At 52.9% G+C, this 18323-nt stretch overlaps 1 protein-coding gene across 33 annotated transcripts in view; it reads left to right on the top strand.

The window, feature by feature from the left end:
- The window catches only part of NCOR1 (nuclear receptor corepressor 1), a 1832391-nt gene that overhangs the window by 1314329 nt on the left and 499739 nt on the right, over positions 1-18323 (top strand). For all 33 annotated transcript variants that reach the window (XM_085649294.1, XM_085649293.1, XM_085649281.1 and 30 more), the window contains one exon: positions 17790-18147. In XM_085649294.1, the coding sequence (XP_085505420.1) occupies positions 17790-18147 (358 nt within the window). The remainder of the gene's footprint in view (positions 1-17789; positions 18148-18323) is intronic.

Below are 18323 nucleotides of genomic sequence, written 5' to 3'. Positions count from 1 at the left end.
CCTCTATCAAATGCGCACTTGACGCAGCAGACACGGCGTCCAGGGCTATAAACACCAGTGTCCTGCTTCGCCGTCACGCCTGGCTCAGAATTTCAGGCTTTAAACCAGAGGTCCAAGCATCTATTTTAAACCACCCCTTTGACCAACAACACTTGTTTGGCCCAAAAGTAGACGAAGCCCTGGAAAAAATGAAGAAGGATACGGATACGGCGAAGTCTATGGGAACCCTGCAATCACAAACCCCTAGACGCTCTTTACGCCGTTCCTCCTTTCGAGGCTCTGGCAGAGGTTACTCTTCCGATAACACCTCCACTTCCTACAAGTCCCCTCCTCAAAATACCTTCTCAAAGGGCTACCAAAGAGGTGGATATCGAGGGAACCATAATAAAGGCAGGGGCAAAACCAACACCGCCCGTTCTGCCACACCGCCCACACAATGACTTTCCCCCGCTCCCCCCAGACCATTCCACTCCGGTCGGGGGCAGACTACAGGACTTCTTCACACCTGGGAAGCCATAACATCAGACAAATGGGTAACCCAAATTATTCGGTCAGGGTACTGTCTCGTACTAACTTCTACCCCCCCAAATATTCCACCCAGACACCGTGCGATGTCACAAGAACACACCACACTTCTGAAACAAGAGCTACTCTCCCTGCTGCAAAAACACGCGATAGAGCAGGTACCCGTCGATCAGCAAAATCTAGGGGTCTACTCTCTGTACTTTCTCATACCGAAGAAAGACGAGACCCTACGGCCCATTCCCCTCCGGCCTCTAAATGCATACATCCATTCAGACCATTTTCATATGGTAACTCTTCAGTAAGTTCTCCCACTCCTCCGTCAGGGAGACTTTCTCACTACACTGGATTTGAAAGACGCATACTTTCATATCTCAATACACCCGGCTCAAAGAAATTACCTCCGATTTGTGGTGGACAACCAACATTATCAGTTCAAGGTTCTCCCCTTCGGGGTCACAACCGCACCACGGGTGTTTACCAAATGCCTGGCAGTAGTGGCAGCACACCTCTGAAGACAAAACATTCACGTCTTCCCCTACCTGGACGACTGGCTCATAAAAGCCGCGTCCTACCACCAGTGTGTACAAAATACAAACACTACCATACAACTACTCCACCAGCTAGGCTTCATGGTGAATCACCAAAAGTCCCACTTGATACCCTCTCACACAAAGCAATACCTCGGTGCCACTATAGACCCCTCAAAAGCTATAGCCTATCCCAACTCAGCCAGGATCGCAAGCATGCAAGCCCTGCGCCAAAAGTTCCTTCTTCAGCACTCTCTCTCAGCAACTAATAGGGATGATGGCGTCTTGCATTTTCATAGTGCCTCATGCAAGACTTCACATGCGTCCACTCCAAGAGTGCCTAGCACGCCAGTGGAACCAGGCCCAGGGCCATCTGACGGATCTGGTGTTGGTGGACGGTCGCACCCATCGCTCTCTGCAGTGGTGGAACACCACAAACCTTTCCAAAGGGCGACCGTTCCTGGACCCGGTTCCTCAGGTGATTCTAACAACGGACGCATCGCTCTCCGGCTAGGGAGCGCACCTATTACACCTCACAGTGCAAGGTGTATGGACGCCACAACAGAGGCTACTCCACATCAATCATCTGGAGTTGTTAGCGATCTTTCTAGCCCTGAAATCGTTTCAGAAACAAATTTCAGCCAAGGCAGTCCTAATTTGCACAGACAATATGACTGCAATGTATTATATTCAAAAACAGGGGGGGGAGGGGGGGGGACACTCTCCCCAGCTCTCCCGCTTAGCACAGAGCATATGGAGATGGGCGATTCCACAAAAAATCTTTCTCCTGGCACAACACGTCCCAGGCATACAAAACACCATGGCAGATCTGCTCAGCAGACAAACGCAGCAAATGCACGAATGGGAACTGCATCCACAATTTCTTCACCCATTCTTCCACAAGTGGGGGCATCCTCAGATAGACCTCTTCGCCACCCACGAAAACAAAAAATGCCCAAGCTTCGCCGCCAGATACCCACACCCATTGTCCAAAGGCAATGCGATATGGATGAACTGGTCAGGAAAATTTGCATACGCCTTTCCACCTCTCCCACTAATTCCATTAGTGGTAAGGAAGCTACAACAGCACTCCCTCAGACTCATTCTAGTAGCTCCAACATGGGCCAGGCAGCCGTGGTACACCAAACTACTACAGCTCTCAGTGGTACCACACCAAAAGCTGCACCTGTCCCCATGCCTCCTAACCCAGAACCATGGAGAAATCAGACACCCGGACCCAGCTCAGCTCAACCTTGCGATCTGGCTCCTGAAATCTTAGAATTTGGATACTTTAACCTACCCCCTGATTGCATAAACATTATCAGGGAAGCCAGACGCCCTACCACTCGAGCATGCTATGCCGCAAAGTGGAAGAGATTTGTTGTTTACTGCCGTAATAATACAATCGACCCCTTAGATGCATCCATACAGCACATCATATGCTATCTGCTCCATCTTCACAGGTGTAACCTGGCATATTCATCCATACGCCTACACCTAGCAGCAATTGCTGCTTACCTGCAAAACAGACAGCATTTATCACTATTCAGAGTGCCTGCTATTAAAGCCTTTATGGAAGGCCTTAAAAGAGTAATTCCACCCAGGGCACCACCTTCCCCTGTATGGAATCTAAACGTAGTTCTTACAAGGCTAATGGGCCCGCCTTTCGAACCAATGCATAAATGTGAGCTACAGTTCCTCACTTGGAAAACAGCCTTCCTCATAGCTATCACTTCCCTTAGAAGGGTTAGTGAGATACAAGCGTTCACTATACAAGAACCCTGTGAGGAAGCGGCCTCCATAGCCGGGATACCCTTCCCGTCATCCCTTGAAATGGAATACAACGAGACGCGAAGGCTGGGAGGGAAGGAGTTAACACTTTCCCCTACCTCTTGTGTGCAGGGAGGAGCCCCGCCTGGACCAGACAGGAACCAATGGCATCCGCGAGAGGAGGGAACTGACGAGTACGAAAAGAGCCCGGAAGACCAGCGAGGTGGTGTGGAGTCGGAGGAGCAGCGAGAACAGCCACGCCGAGAACAGCCACGAAGAGAGGAGCGGAGAGGAACCCTTGACCATCGACGCAGGAGAAGAGGAACCAAGGCCAGCCGTCGACTCGGAGGACTCGCCCGAAGCCGAAGAAGCCGAGACCTGGTCCGAAGAGTGGTGGACGCCCCAGGTGGATGCTGACAAGCCGCCGCAGCTCCGGAGAGTTGCGGCCAACGCGGAAACCTGGGGAGGACATCCGACCAAGTCAAGAATCCATCACCCGCTAGAAGACTGCGAAGACGATTCCCGGATAAAGAAGGCCATCACATCCTCATAAACCGTTCTGGGGAACTAGTTATTTTCTTTTGAAAAATAAATCTCAAACACCATTGATCATCGAATTCGGCCTCCTCGTTTTTCCTTTCGACCCTCCCTCTCACAAACCCTTTTTACAGATACATCACAGCAAGGTGATACTTCGCACAAATCCCAAATTTTTGCCCAAGGTCATTTCCCCCTTCCATCTCAATCAATCGGTGGAATTACCGTTTTTTTTCTGGCAACCTCAATCTGTTGCGGAAAGGGCTCTACATACACTTGATGTTAAAAGGGCTTTACTGTACTACATACAAAGAACGCAACCTTTCAGAAAGACTAAACAGTTGTTTGTCTCCTTCTCTCCACCGCATAAGGGCAACCCCATCTCTAAATCAGGGATAGCTAGGTGGATTGTAAAGTGCATACAAATTTGCTATCAAAAAGCAAAAAGAACATTATCTGTTCCACATAAAGCCCACTCTACAAGAAAGATTGGGGCTTCTATGGCGTTTCTAGGGAACATACCCTTAGATGACATCTGCAAAGCAGCCACATGGTCAACACCGCACACCTTCACAAAACATTACGGTGTAGACGTGCACTCTAAACAACAAGCTAGTGTGGGCCAGGCTGTACTAAAGACACTATTTCAAACCACTGCAACGGATACCGGTGGTCGCCGCTAAGGTTGGGTACTGCTATATAATCTATGCAAAAGTGTATAATCTGCAGCTCATATGCCTCGAACGGAATATGCTACTTGCCAGTATGCATCTGTTCTTGGCATGTAGAGCTGCAGATCTATACACGCCCACCCGCCTCCCTGGCTACCTGTATCCGTTCCAGTCTATCTTATTTAGATACAACACACATGGGTTTCTTACTATTATCACTACGCTCCATCTTTTCCCTGCTGGCGAAAAACAATCTGAGGATGGAGCCGAAGCCCATGCGCAGTACGGACCGAAGGAGGAGTCACCGAACTCGTGACTTCCAAAGACTGTCCAAGAAGAAAAACAAACTGCAAACATCCGGGCCCAACACCAGATGGCGATCTATGCAAAAGTGTATAGATCTGCAGCTCTACATGCCAAGAACAGATGCATACTGGTAAGTAGCATATTCCTTATCCCTTTTCACCTTGGATCCTCCTTTACGTCTAACTAAAGCGAAGGAAATACTTTATCGTCTTGATCCCAAGAGAGTTGTCTGCTTCTACCTTGATAGAAAATGTGAGTTCAAACTGATCAACAGTTTTGATGTTTCAAAACTTAGACTCCAAAGTTCATTTGTTGTGGGTGTTTTCAATGTTGTAACAGATTCTTCCCAGTAGCCAACACGTTTCGTTGAATGTTTCGACTTAATCGGGGCTTAGTATTTCTTTGTAAAAACAGTAAACAGCACAGCCGTGCTGAATAGAGAAGGCACGTATCCACCCTAATCTACTTTTCAGAGCTGTGTATCAATTTTCTTAGGCCTTAAGTTCCAGAAATCACAGTGGTCCAATAGATGATTAGAAGAGAACTGGTCTGTCTGGTATTAGGCGAGTAAGTCAGTTCTATATTGAAGTAAGCCAGTTCGATAAGTGTCACCGCAAAGTATTTGGTGATGCACGGTGCATGTGCTCCGTTTATCTCGGCGTCCAGCGTTCGCTTCTGATCACCTATTGGACCACCGTGATTTCTGGAACTTAATCCTAACAAAATACTAAGCCCTGATAAAGTCGAAACATTGAATGAAATGCGTCTTGGCTACTGGGAAGAATTTGCGGTTTCAACATTGAAAATACCCACAATAAATAAACTTTGTAGTCCAAGTTTTGGAACATCAAAAATCTGTGTGGAGTTGCTAACACACGTGAGTTGATTTTTGCTATAACAATATCTGAAAGAAACACGTTCATGATAGATTCCTTACCTTAGAATTACCCCCAGGTGTCAGACTGAATCCGGAAAGTTTTTGTCCGCATACCCCTGCGTGTCGGAAGGTAGCGACGTGTGGCTCCACGTCCGTCGTTGGTGTCGGGGTCGCCGAGCTGACGTCGCGGCAGCTACTTAGACGCCGCCCTCACGTGCTGACGTCAGTTCTTTCTTTTTCCGCTCCAGCAAGTGCAGATCCAGAGAGAGCGGTTCCCCCCAGTCACTTTTAGCCTGAGTTTTTCAAGGCCTTTTTGTCTCCATTTTTCAAGTCGATCAACTCCTGGTGCAATAGGGATGCCCGGCTTCAAGTCTTGCGGGGACTGTCATCACATGATGTCGATGACGGACCCGCACCGCTTGTGTCTTTACTGCCTGGGGCGCGACCACAACCCTAAGTCATGCCCGACTTCCGGGCCATGGCGCCGAAGAATTTGCGGGAGCGGTCCCGGAAGTTGCTTAAAGTCCTGCATCTGAAAGAAACACGTTAGTTAGATTCCTCACCTTAGAATATCCCCAGGCGTCAGACTGAATCCGGAAGATTTTTCGTCAGCAATACCCCTTGCGCGTCGCTAGGCGTCGTCTGCGGCTCCGCGTCCGTCGTCGGCGTCGTGCGCCGAAATGACGTCGTCGGAGTACTTGGACGCCGCCCTCGCGCGCTGACGTCAGTTCTTCTTTTTTCCGCGCCAGTAAGCGCAGATCCGGGAGAGCTACCCCTTTAGTCAATTTTTGACTAACTTTTTTGATCCTTTTTGATCTTGTCTCGACTCCGGTGCCGGTAGGATGCCTGGTTTTAAAGCCTGTGCTGACTGTAGCCGCTTGATGTCGGTTACGGACCATCACCGCCGGTGCCTTTACTGCTTGGGCCTCGACCACGATGCGGAGTCGTGCTCGGACTGCAAGGCCCTGACCTCGAAGGCTAGACGGGAGCGGTCCCGTAAGCTTCTCGAGATTCGCCACTCGGCTCCGCGCGCCTCTCGATCCCGGTCCAGGAGGAGTTCCAAGGATCGGTTGCGGAGCCGCAGCCGACGTCACCATCGGTCGTCGGGATCCAAGTCTTCGGGTAAGTCGAAGCATTCCAAGAAGTCCAAGAGGCGACACCGCTCTTCGGACTCCCCTCGCCAGTCGCGCGACTCGGCCGAGGGTCAGGGTGGATCCACCCCCGCGGCTCCGGCGGAGCCGCAGGCGCCGCGCAAGTCCCCATACCCACCGGTCCCTGGGACTGACGCGACGCCGGCGGAAGTCAGTGCCTTCCTCTCGGCCATGAGGAGCCTGGCTCCGCCGTCGACGCCCACTGGCGCGCCTTCGGGCCCCCCGGACCCGACTGGGCTGCCTTGCCTGCCGGTGGCTCCGGCGCCGCAAGCGCCCAAGGGACCCATTCCCGAGTCCCCGCCGACGCCGGTGGACCTAGTCACGCCTCCTCCGCCGGCGTCGACACTGGTACCACCCCCGACGTCGACTCCGCTCGACGTCGAGCCCCAGTTCAGCCCCACTCCGCGCCCGGCGTCGATGGACGCCGCGTTCGGCGCCGCTGGAGACACATTATGTCTATCGCCCGGATCCGTACCTTCCTCCTGTATACCAGGAATCGGATGATGGGGACAACTGGGAGGGATCCGAGGATCCTATGGCCCTTCAGGCTCAAATGTCACAGGACTGGGCAGATGAACTGGGGGAGGCCAGTGGCCTGGATACCTCTCCGGACACTGGATTCGTCTCTTCTCCGACTGTGGCTTCGGAGGAGGGCGCTGCTTTCTCTGTGGTGCTGCGCAAGGCGGCTGCAGCCCTTGGGCTCGAGCTGCCTGCCGTGGCTGTGAGGACTAACGTCCTTACTAAGGTGCTTCAGTCTGCAGCAAGCTCCACTGAGCCTCTGCTGCAATTCAATGAGGCCCTCATTGACGTTCTGCAGGGCACCTGGTCCAAGCCCTCCACAGTTCCTCCTGTGGACAGGAACGTCGCCAGGCGCCACCGCCCTGCTCCGGGCGACCCCAGTTTTCTGTCCCAACACACTACCCCTGAGAGCCTGGTTATCCAGGCCTCTACCTCCCAATCCTCCTTCCCGACCGTCCCGCCGGACCGGGATTCCAAGAGACTGGAACAGTTTGGCAAGAAGCTGTTCTCCTCCCTTAGTTTGGGCCTGCGGTCTTTGAACACCGCCTGTCTCTTGGACCGTTATTCCCACTCTCTGTGGGATGTGGTGGAGGACGTGCTGCCCCTGTGTCCGGAGGAGGTCCGGACACGACTTACCCAGGCTCTGGCCGATGGGAGGGATGCAGCGCGACATGCTATCTGATGTGGGCTTGACACTACGGACTCGCTGGGTAGGGCCATTTCTACCACAGTGGCGCTTCGACGTCACGCCTGGCTGCGGTCCACGTCATTTTCGGGCGATGTCCAGAGCACTCTCATGGACATGCCCTTTGATGGCACTCGCCTTTTTGGCGAGAAAGCGAACAGTGCGCTGAATCGCTTTAAGGACTCCCGGGCTACGGCCAAGTCCTTGGGCCTCTCGGCCCCGCGGTCGCAAACTTCCGCCTTTCGCCCCTTTTGTGGCCAAGGAAGGGGTGCCTCCTCACGTGCGCCTAGCCACCAGCCGCAGAACCAACCTGCGCGCGGTCGCGGTTTCCGCCGAGGCGGTTCTGGAGGACGACGAGGTCAGCCCACATCCACCCCTGCAGCATCCGCCTCAAAGCCTTCCTAGTCCGAGCTTTCAGGCCCATTCCACGCCAGTGGGCGGCAGAGTTCGCCATCACCTGCTCCACTGGCGGTCCATCACATCGGACAGGTGGGTGCTGCAAATCGTCCGAAGGGGCTACTCCCTCCCCTTCAAGATGACCCCTCCAGCCATGCCACCGCAGCACCACCGTATCTCGGGGGATCATTTGAATCTTCTCCACGAGGAAGTTTCGGCCCTCTTGGCCAAGGGGGCCGTCGAGCGCGTTCCGAGCCCAGAAGTAGTTCGTGGTTGTTGTTCCCACTACTTTCTGGTTCCCAAGAAGGGCAAAGGGGGCCTACGCCCTATCTTGGACCTCCGGAACGTCAATGCTTTCCTCCGGAAGGAAAGGTTCAAGATGTTAACTTTGGCTCAGGTTCTAGCTGCCCTAGACCCCGGAGACTGGATGGTAGCGTTGGACTTGCAGGACGCATATTTCCACATCCCCGTCCTGCCGGCCCACCGGCGTTACCTGCGGTTCACGGTGGTCCAAGAGCACTTTCAGTTTACCGTGCTCCCCTTCGGCCTCACCAGTGCCCCTCGGGTGTTCACGAAAGTGATGGCGGTGGTCGCAGCTCATCCGCGCAGATCAGGGGTTCCAGTCTTCCCCTATCTCGACGACTGGTTGTTGAAGGCGGGCTCGCCCCAGACAGTCGTCTCCCACCTCCAGACTACGGCGGATCTCCTGCATTTGCTGGGATTTTCCATCAACGTGCCGAAGTCACACCTGAGTCCCTCTCAGAAGCTCCTCTTCATCGGAGCGGTTCTCGATTCGGCGCAGTTCCGGGTCCATCCACCGGAACAGCGGGTCCGGGATATACAGGCCCGGATTCCCATCTTTCGGCCTCTATCCTGGGTTTCGGTCAGGCTAGTGTTGCGGCTTCTAGGGCTGATGGCCTCCTGCATCCTACTAGTGCATCACGCCAGGCGGCGCATGCGGGCTCTGCAGTGGGACCTGAAGTTTCAGTGGGCCCAGCATCACGGCAACCTGTCCGACCATGTCTTGATCTCGGAGGGCACTGCACAGCAGTTGCAGTGGTGGCTCACGGACCGCGATTGGGTCAAGGGCAAGAGCCTCTCCCTTCCCCAACCGGAGCATGTTGTAGTGACGGATGCGTCCCTCCTGGGATGGGGTGGCCATATGGGAGAGGCGGAGATCAGAGGCCTCTGGTCTCCGGCGGAGTCTCGTCTCCACATCAACCTGTTGGAGTTGAGAGCGATCCGACTTGCACTGAAAGCCTTCCTTCCCTCTGTCAGGGTAAGTGTCGTGCAGGTGTTCACGGACAACACCACCGCCATGTGGTATTGCAACAAACAGTGCGGGGTGGGGTTGTGGAACCTTTGTCAGGAGGCTCTGCGCCTCTGGACATGGCTGGAACACAAGGGCGTCACCCTAGTGGTTCAACATCTGGCGGGCTCTCTGAACGCCAGAGCAGACGAACTCAGCCGCCGGTGCATGATGGATCACGAATGGCGTCTGAACTCCGAAGTGGCGCAAGGTCTCTTTCAGCAGTGGGGAGAGCCTTGGTTAGATCTATTCGCCACTGAAGAGAACGCGCAATGTCAGCAGTTCTGCGCGTTGGAATTTCCAAGGCTGCACTCGCTCGGCGATGCTTTTCGTCACGAGTAGAGTTGCGGTCTGTTGTACGCCTTTCCGCCTATACCACTTCTGCCCAGAGTGCTGAAGAAGATCAGGCACGACCGGGCCCAAGTCATCTTGGTGGCTCCGGATTGGGCACGAAGGTACTGGTATCCCGAGCTACTCAGTATGTTGACCGATCCTCCGATACGTCTGCCCCTTCGGGAGGATCTTCTGTCGCAGCAGCAGGGGACGGTCCTCCACCCGAACCTGTCCAGCCTCCACCTCCATGCGTGGAGATTGAGCGGCGGCAGTTGATGCCATTTGACTTGCCTCCTGAAGTCTGTGATATCATTCTGGCAGCCAGGCGTCCCTCCACAAAGACGGTATACGCCTGCCGGTGGAACAAATTTGTGGCATGGTGCACAGCAAAGGCTGTGGATCCCCTTTCCGCCCCTCTTTCTGAGGTTCTCCTCTTTCTTCTTTCTTTGGCCCGGCAGGGCTCTGCCCTGGGCACCCTGAAAGGTTATCTTGCTGCCATCTCTGCCTTCTTGCGGCTTCCTGATCAGCCTTCTCTTTTCAAGTCCCCTGTTGTTACACGCTTTCTAAAAGGCATTACTCACACGTTCCCTCCTGTCCCTTTTGTAATGCCTCAGTGGGACTTGAACCTTGTTCTCACATTTCTAATGTGTGCTCCCTTTGAGCCTCTTCATAATTGTCCTCTTTGTCTGCTGACGCTTAAGACTGCTTTTCTGGTAGCCATCACCTCGGCTAGACGGGTGAGTGAGCTCCAGGCTTTATCTTCAAAGCCTCCCTTTCTCTCTGTTCATCCAGACAAGGTTGTCCTTCGGCCTCATCCTTCCTTTCTTCCGAAAGTGGTGACTCCATTTCATCTTGGGCAGTCTGTCACCTTGCCCACCTTCTTTCCGCCTCCGCATCCTTCCAAAGAGGAAGAGAGGCTCCACCGTCTGGACCCAAAACGTGCGCTCTCCTTTTATTTGGACCGCACAAAGCAGTTCCGGGTGGACGACCAACTTTTCGTTGGATACGTGGGTGCTAAGAAGGGGAAAGCTGTGCACAAACGGACCATCTCTCGGTGGGTCGTTTTGTGCATCAAAATTTGTTATTCCTTGGCAAAAAAGGACCCTCCTGTTGGGCTGCGCGCCCATTCCACTCGGGCCACAGCGGCTACTATTGCTTTGGGACGGGGTGTCCCTTTGCAGGACATCTGTCAGGCGGCGACGTGGGCTTCGCTACACACGTTTGCCAGGCATTATTGCCTTGACAGCCAAGTCCGGAGGGATGGCTTCTTTGGCCGTTCTGTCCTCCAGGACTTTCTGGTGTGATCTTGGTTCGCAGACCCACCACCGGGGATGGTATTGCTTGGGTATCTATTCTGAGGTGAGGAATCTAACTAACGTGTTTCTTTCAGATGAACAAGTTACTTACCTTCGGTAACGATGTATCTGTAAGAAACCTTAGTTAGTTAGATTCCTCACCGACCCACCCATCCTCCCCGTTCTGCGAACTGACATCTAGGGTTAAGGTTATCCTTTTCAGGCCCCTAGATTTTATTTTTGGCACCAGTGTCGGTCTTTGCATGGCTCTGCGTTCCTGGCGCGGAAAGCTATGTACAAGAACTGAGGTCAGCGCGCGAGGGCGGCGTCTAAGTGCTCCGACGTCATTCCGACGCCGACGACGGACGCGGAGCCGCAGACGACGCCTAGCGACGCGCAAGGGGTATTGCTGACGAAAAATCTTCCGGATCCAGTCTGACGCCTGGGGATATTCTAAGGTGAGGAATCTAACTAACTAATGTTTCTTACAGATACATCGTTACCGAAGGTAAGTAACTTGTTCAGTCGGCTCCCCGCCACTCAAGGTCCCGGTCCCGTGGGAGGTCGCTGTTCCGGTCGCGGAGCAACCACCATCGATCGTCGGGATCGAAGTCTTCGCACTCGGGGTCAGGTACGCAGTCACAGTCAGCCTACCCGCCCTTCCCGGGTCCGTCGGAAACTCCGGCCCAGCTGCAGTAATTTGTCAGCCATGTTTCGCCTCTTTGGGCCGTCGGGACCCGCCGTCGTGTCTTCGGGTCCCGCCGGCCCGACTGGGGGTCCTCGCCCTTTACTGTCGGCTGCTCCGGCCTCGCTGTCGGCTCCGGCGCCACAGGACCCCAGGCCTGGATCCCGGTCGACACCGGTTGACCCTGTGACCCCTCCACCGACGTCGACCCCACTGGCACCTGCTCCGACGTCGTCCCCGGTTTCACCCCCGATTTGGACGCGGTGCCGGAACTGCATCACTTGACACCGATTTAGACGCCAATGGGACCTTTCTTCCCTGGTGTCAAGCCTCCTTATTTTCGGCCTGTTCATCAGCCTTCGGAGGAAGGGGAGGACTGGGAGGGGTCTGAGGACCTTCTCACAGCACAATGTGAGTATGACCCGGACTGGGCAGAGGAGCTGGGGGATGCCAGTGGTCTTGATACCTCTCCTGACCTTGGCATGCTAACTCTTCCTACCGTGTCTACGGAGGAGGGTGCAAGTTACGCAGTGGTGTTGCGTAGGGCGAGGCCCTCCACCTTGAGCTCCCTACAGTGGCAGTCAGGACTAACCACCTGGCAGAAGTTCTTCAACCGGCAGCTACCTCTGCGGAGCCACTGCTGCCCTTTAATGATGCACTTTCAGACGTTCTTTTGGGCACCTGGTCCAGGCCCAACACAGGAGCTCCTGTGGATAGGAACGTGGCCCGACACCATCGCCCGGCCCCAGACGACCCCCTTTTCCTTTCCCAACACTCCACCCCAGAGAGCTTGGTTGTCCAAGCCTCTGCGTCCCAAAGCGCATTCCCTACTGCACCACTGGACTGTGAATCCAAGAAGCTGGAGCAGTTCGATAAGAAGATTTTTTTCTTCTGGCAATTCAGGGCTGCGGTCCTTGAACACCGCATGCCTCTTGTGCTGTTATTCCCACTCTGTGTGGGATACGGTGGCGCAAGTGCTGCCTCAGTGTCCGGAGGAGTTTCGGACAGTGCTCTCTCAAGCATTTGCTGAAGGAAGGGATGCAGCCAAGTTCACGGTTCGATGTGGCCTTGACACCGCCGACTCACTGGGCAGGGCGATTTTCATGACAGTGGCACTCCGTCGCCACGCCTGGCTGAGGCCTACTGGGATTTTCAGAACACTCTGATGGACATGCCCTTTGATGGCATTCGCCTTTTCTGCAATAAAGCAGATAGTGCGTTGGAGCTCTTTAAGGACTTGCGGGCTACGGCCAAGTCCCTGGGCCTTTCCGCCATGCACCCTCCTCTGCCTTCTGATTTTCGCTCCTTTCATGGCCACGGAAGGGGCGCACAATACGTTCGCTTCAGAGTCACAGGCCTGCGCAGCAACAGTGTCAGCGCGGACGTGTGATTCGCCGAGCCAGGTCAGGGGACCAGCGGGCGGGTCAGTCCAACTCCACCCCGGCCATCACTGCCACCAAACCTTCCTACTCTGGTTTTTCAGGCCCATCACATTCCAGTGGGAGGCAGGATTTGCCATCACCTCCCCTACTGGCGTACCATCACTTCGGACACGTGGGTTTTACAAATAGTCCAAAGGGGCTACTCCCTCCCCTTCGAGTCTACCCCTCCAGCCATGCCACCCCAGTTCCACTGCATGTCGGGGGATCACATGGCACTTCTTCAACAGGAAGTAGCAGCCCTCTTGGCCAAGGGGGCCATCGAGCACGCTCCTGCACCAGAAGTAGGACGTGGTTGTCATTTCCACTACTTTCTGCTGCCCAAGAAGGACAAGGGCCTGCGTCCTATCTTGGACCTCAGGGACATCAATCGCTTCCTCCGGAAGGAGAAGTTCAAGATGTTAACTCTGGCTCAGGTCTTTTCTGCCCTTGACCCTGGAGACTGGATGGTAGCGATGGACCTGCAGGACGCATATTTCCATATTCATGTCCTACCGCAGCACCGACATTACCTACGGTTTATGGAAGGCCACAAGCACTTTCAGTTTACCGTGCTCCCTTTTGGCCTTACCAGCGCCCCTCGGGTGTTGACGAAAGTGATGGCAGTGGTCGCAGCTCATCTGCGCAGATCAGGGGTTCCAGTCTTCCCATATCTCGATGACTGGCTGTTGAACGCGGGCTCGCCCCGGACAGTCATCTCCCCCCTTCAGACAACGGCCGACGTCCTGCGTTTGCTGGGGTTCTCCATCAATGTGCCGAAGTCGAATCTGATTCCCTCCCAGAAGCTCCTCTTCATCGGAGCGGTTCTGTATATGATGCTGTTTCAGGTCTATCCTCCCGAACGGCGCGTCCAGGATATTTAGGCTCTGACTCAGATCTTTCAGCCTCTATCCTGGGTTTCGGTCAGGATGGCCATGAGGCTGCTGGGCCTCATGGCCTCCTGCATCCTGCTCGTCGATCATGCCAGATGGCATATCCGGGCTCTGCAGTGGGACCTGAAGTTCCAGTGGGCACAGCATCAGGGCAACCTGTCCGATCACGTCCAGATCTCGGAGGGCACTGCACAACAATTGCAGTGGTGGCTCACGAATCGTGATTGGGTCAATGGCAGCTCCCTCTCTTTTCCCCAACCGGAACACACAGTGGTGACGGACGTGTCCCTTCTGGGATGAGGCGGCCACATGGGGAGGCGGAGATCAGAGGACTCTGGTCTCCAGTGGAGTCCTGGCTCCATATCAACCTTCTGGAGCTTCGGGCGATCCGACTTGCACTCAAAGCATTCCTTCCCTCTGTCAAGGGTAGAGTAGTGCAGGTGTCATCGGACAATCGGACAACACCGCTGCCATGTGGTACTGCAACAAACAGGGCGGGGTGGGGTCGGAGACCCTACGTCAGGAGGCTCCGCGTCTATGGACATGGCTGGAACATCAGGGCATTTTCCTGGTGGTTCAACATCTGGCAGGTTCCTTGAACTCCTGGGCGGACGAATTCGGCCGCAGGTTCATGATGGATCACGATGGCGTCTGCACTCGGACATGGCGCAAGGTCTCTTTCAGCAGTGGGGAGAGCCTTGGTTAGATCTATTCACCACCGAAGAGAACGCGCAATGTCATCAGATCTGCACGTTGGAATTTCCAAGGCGGCACTCACTAGGCGACGCTTTTCGTCGCGAGTGGAGTTGCGGTCTACTATACACCTTTCCGCATATACCACTTCTGCCCAGAGTACTGAAGAAGATCAAGCGCGACTGGGCCCAAGTTATTCTTGTGGCTCAGGACTGGGCTTGAAGATTATGGGATCCCGAGCTACCCAGCATGGCTATCGATCCTCTGGTCCGCCTGCCTCTTAGGGAGGATCTTCTGTCGCAGCAACAGGGGACGGCCTTCCACTCGATCCTGTCCAGTCTCCACCTCCTTGCGTGAGGATTAAGCGGTGGCAGTTGATGTCTTTTGACCTGCCTCCCGAAGTTTGTGATTTAATCTTGGCAGCCAGGCGTCCCTCCACTAAGACAGTATACGCCTGCAGGTGGAATAAGTTTGTGGTATGGTGCACAGCAAAGGCTGTGGATCCCCTTTCTGCCCCTCTTTCAGAGGTCCTTCTATTCCTTCTTTCTTTGGCCCAGGAGGGCTCTGCTCTAGGCACTATCAAGGGCCATCTCTCGGCCATTTCTGATTTTTACCGCTTCCAGATCAGCCTTCTCTTTTCAAGTCCCCTGTTGTAAATAGATTCTTAAAAGGCATTACTCATCTTTTCCCTCCTGTTCCTTTCATAATGCCTCAGTGGGACTTGAACCTGGTTCTGACATATCTGATGTGTGCTCCCTTTGAGCCACTTCACAACTGTCCTCTTCGTCTTCTCACTTTAAAAACCGCTTTCCTGGTGGCCATCACCCCTGCCAGAAGAGTGAGTGACCTCCAGGCTCTTTCTTCTAAACCTCCTTTTCTCTCTGTCCATCTGGACAAAGTGGTTCTAAGGAATCGTCCATCTTTTCTGCCGAAGGTTGTCACTGCCTTTCACATTGGGCAGACCATCACTCTGCTCACCTTCTGTCCACCTCTGCATCCCTCAAAAGAGGAAGAGATGCTCCACCGTCTAAACCCAAAACGTGCGCTCTCATTCTACCTAAACCGCACACAACCGTTCCGGTTGGATGACAAGCTCTTTGTTGGCTACGTGGGCGCCAAGAAAGGTTGTGCCGTGCACAAGTGGACCATCACTCGGTGGGTCATTCTGTGCATAAAGGCTTGTTCTTCTCTGGCCAAAAAGGAGCCTCCGGTGGGGCTGCGCGCCCATTCTACCAGGGTGACCGTAGCCAGTACTGCTTTGGGACGGGGAGTTCCCTTGCATGACATCTGTCAAGCAGCTACGTGGGCCTCATTGCACACGTTTACCAAGCACTACTTCCTGGACAGCCAAGTCCAGAAAGGCCGTTCTGTTCTCCAGGACTTTCTGGTGTGATCTTGTTTCGCAGACCCACCACCGGGGTTGGTATTGCTGGGGTATCTATTCTAAGGTAAGGAATCTATCACTACGTGTTTCTTTCAGATGCACAAGTTACTTACCTTCGGTAACTATCTATATGTAAGAAACATTAGTAGTGATAGATTCCTTACCGCCCCACCCATCCTCCCCATTCTGCGAACTGATTTCTAGGGTTACGGTCATCCCTTTCAGGGCCCTAGTTTCATGGCACCAGTGGCCAGTTTCTTGCATGGCTCTGCGTTCCTGGCGCGGAAAGTCGTGTACAAAACTGAAATCCATGGGCGCGTCTAAGTAGCTCCAGCGACGTCATCTCGGTGCCAACGATGCACGCGGAGCCGCACCACGACGCCTACAGACGCGCAGGGGTACTGCTGACGAAAACTTTCCAGATCCAGTCTGACGCCTGGGGGAAATTCTAAGGTAAGGAATCTATCACTACTGTTTCTTACAGATATATCGTTACCGAAGGTAAGTAACTTGTGCATTGTGTATACTTGAATATAAATCGTACCTAAAGTGTGTGCCAGAGGGTTTCGTATGATTTTGTTAGTACCCCGTTTACAGGGTGTCTGAATATGAATGCAGGGTAAACATTCCTCCCTTGTATGCACCACTTCTGATACAAGTGACTGAAAATACTGTGCTGACTACCAGGTGAGCGTCATTGCCAGATTCCACTTTTACCCTCTTAGTGGGATATGTTGGAAAGATGAAAGACAAGGCAGTTTGCTAACAAACTCTTGAAGATGGATAATCCTGTGTACCAAAATCTCCTGTGCCATGGCTCACTAGAATCCTCCAGAAACTCATTCTACCAGAGCAAAGTCCTCGGCATCAACTGTGGGAAGAAGAGTACAAGTGGTAGATATTTGCAAAGCGGCAACTAGATCATCCGTTCACACTTATGCGAAGCACTACTATTTGGATTCCAAAGTGAGGAGGGATAGTCACTTCACTTGTTCTGTTATGCAGGACATTTGGGTACAACCAGCCATGTTCCCAACTCCGGGTGTGGAAGTGCCTGGAGAAATGTATTTAAAAGTTGAACAATCTGCAGGTAGAAGTATCCATCAAAAGAACAAGTTACCTTCAGTGATTCTTTTTCTGATGCATGCTGTATCTACCTGTAGGCTCCTCACCGACTAACTAGTAGCCCTGTTGTTACATACTTAGTTTTACTAAAACGACAATAACCTGAATAAGATGTTGGTTTCATCTGTTCGCCCCAAGGGCATGCTAAAAATGGATGAAAACTGACAGCATGCTGACGGGGCACTTTGTGTCAAGTGATGTCACAAGGGGCCATGTGTGGAACCGAGGTGGAGCCAGTGTGGAAGAGTTATTGAAAAGTGCCCAGATCCTGACTGACACCTGGGATATTCAAAACATGAGAAATTTGCAGGTAGATACAGTATCCACCTGAAAAAGCCTTCTGAAGGTAAGTAACTTGTTCTTTTTGTTGTTTGTCAGCCATCTTGGTCAGTCAGAATTTCCACATTTTGTGTATGTCCTGCACACTTTTTTTTCTTTTTTTTGTAGAAGTTATAATTTCTGCATATGATTGCTGAACCAAAGCACTATAAAGTTCAGCATTAGTATGAATTACAGTTTCTTTAGCATAATGAGCTCATCATTTTTCTTTTTTTTCTTTAATTAAGTAGAAGGCTTCCCTCTACTTTCAAATAAATGTGCATGCAAAAAAGAGTCCTACCAAAAAGGTAAAGCTGCATTGCCTTTGAGCCAATTCTAAACACATTGTGCACTTTTTCATCATTTTCACAGGGTACACCTATAAAATATGAAAGCAATTCAAGTCAGTCTTCAATCAAGCACAATGTAAAATCTCTGATCACAGGGCCCAGCAAGCTGCCCCGTGGAATGTCTCAGATGGAAATTTTGCCAGAGAACTTGAAATTGGGAGATCGGGGGAAATATGAGGATTCCAAAGTGACAGACTCCATGCGCCCACGCCATACTTCAGTGGTCAGTTCTAACCCTTCTGTGCTCAGGTCAACTTTGCATGAAGCCTCAAAGTCACAGTTGAGCCCTGGTGTTTATGAGGATGCCAGCGCCAGGAGAACACCAGTGAATTACCCGAGCCCAATGTCCAGGAGCTCACCAATGGCAAGGGCAGGAGAAGGTAGGTGCTCAACATAAAATACTTGCATTTAGCGGTGTCGTAGCTTGAGCACTTAGTTGTCTTTCGTGGTTTTTTTTTTCTATTTGATGTTTGCTTTTTTTTCACAAGTCAATTGTATCCACAGCCTAGTGCTCTTGCTGCCCGAGCATATTTAAATCCATCACTAGATCACAGGC

The sequence above is a fragment of the Triturus cristatus genome, chromosome 3_2, assembly GCF_964204655.1.
Source record: "Triturus cristatus chromosome 3_2, aTriCri1.1, whole genome shotgun sequence".
Taxonomy (NCBI): domain Eukaryota; kingdom Metazoa; phylum Chordata; class Amphibia; order Caudata; family Salamandridae; genus Triturus; species Triturus cristatus.
The sequence above is the reverse complement of the archived record's forward strand: the minus strand, read 5'-3'. Positions and strand labels throughout refer to the sequence as shown.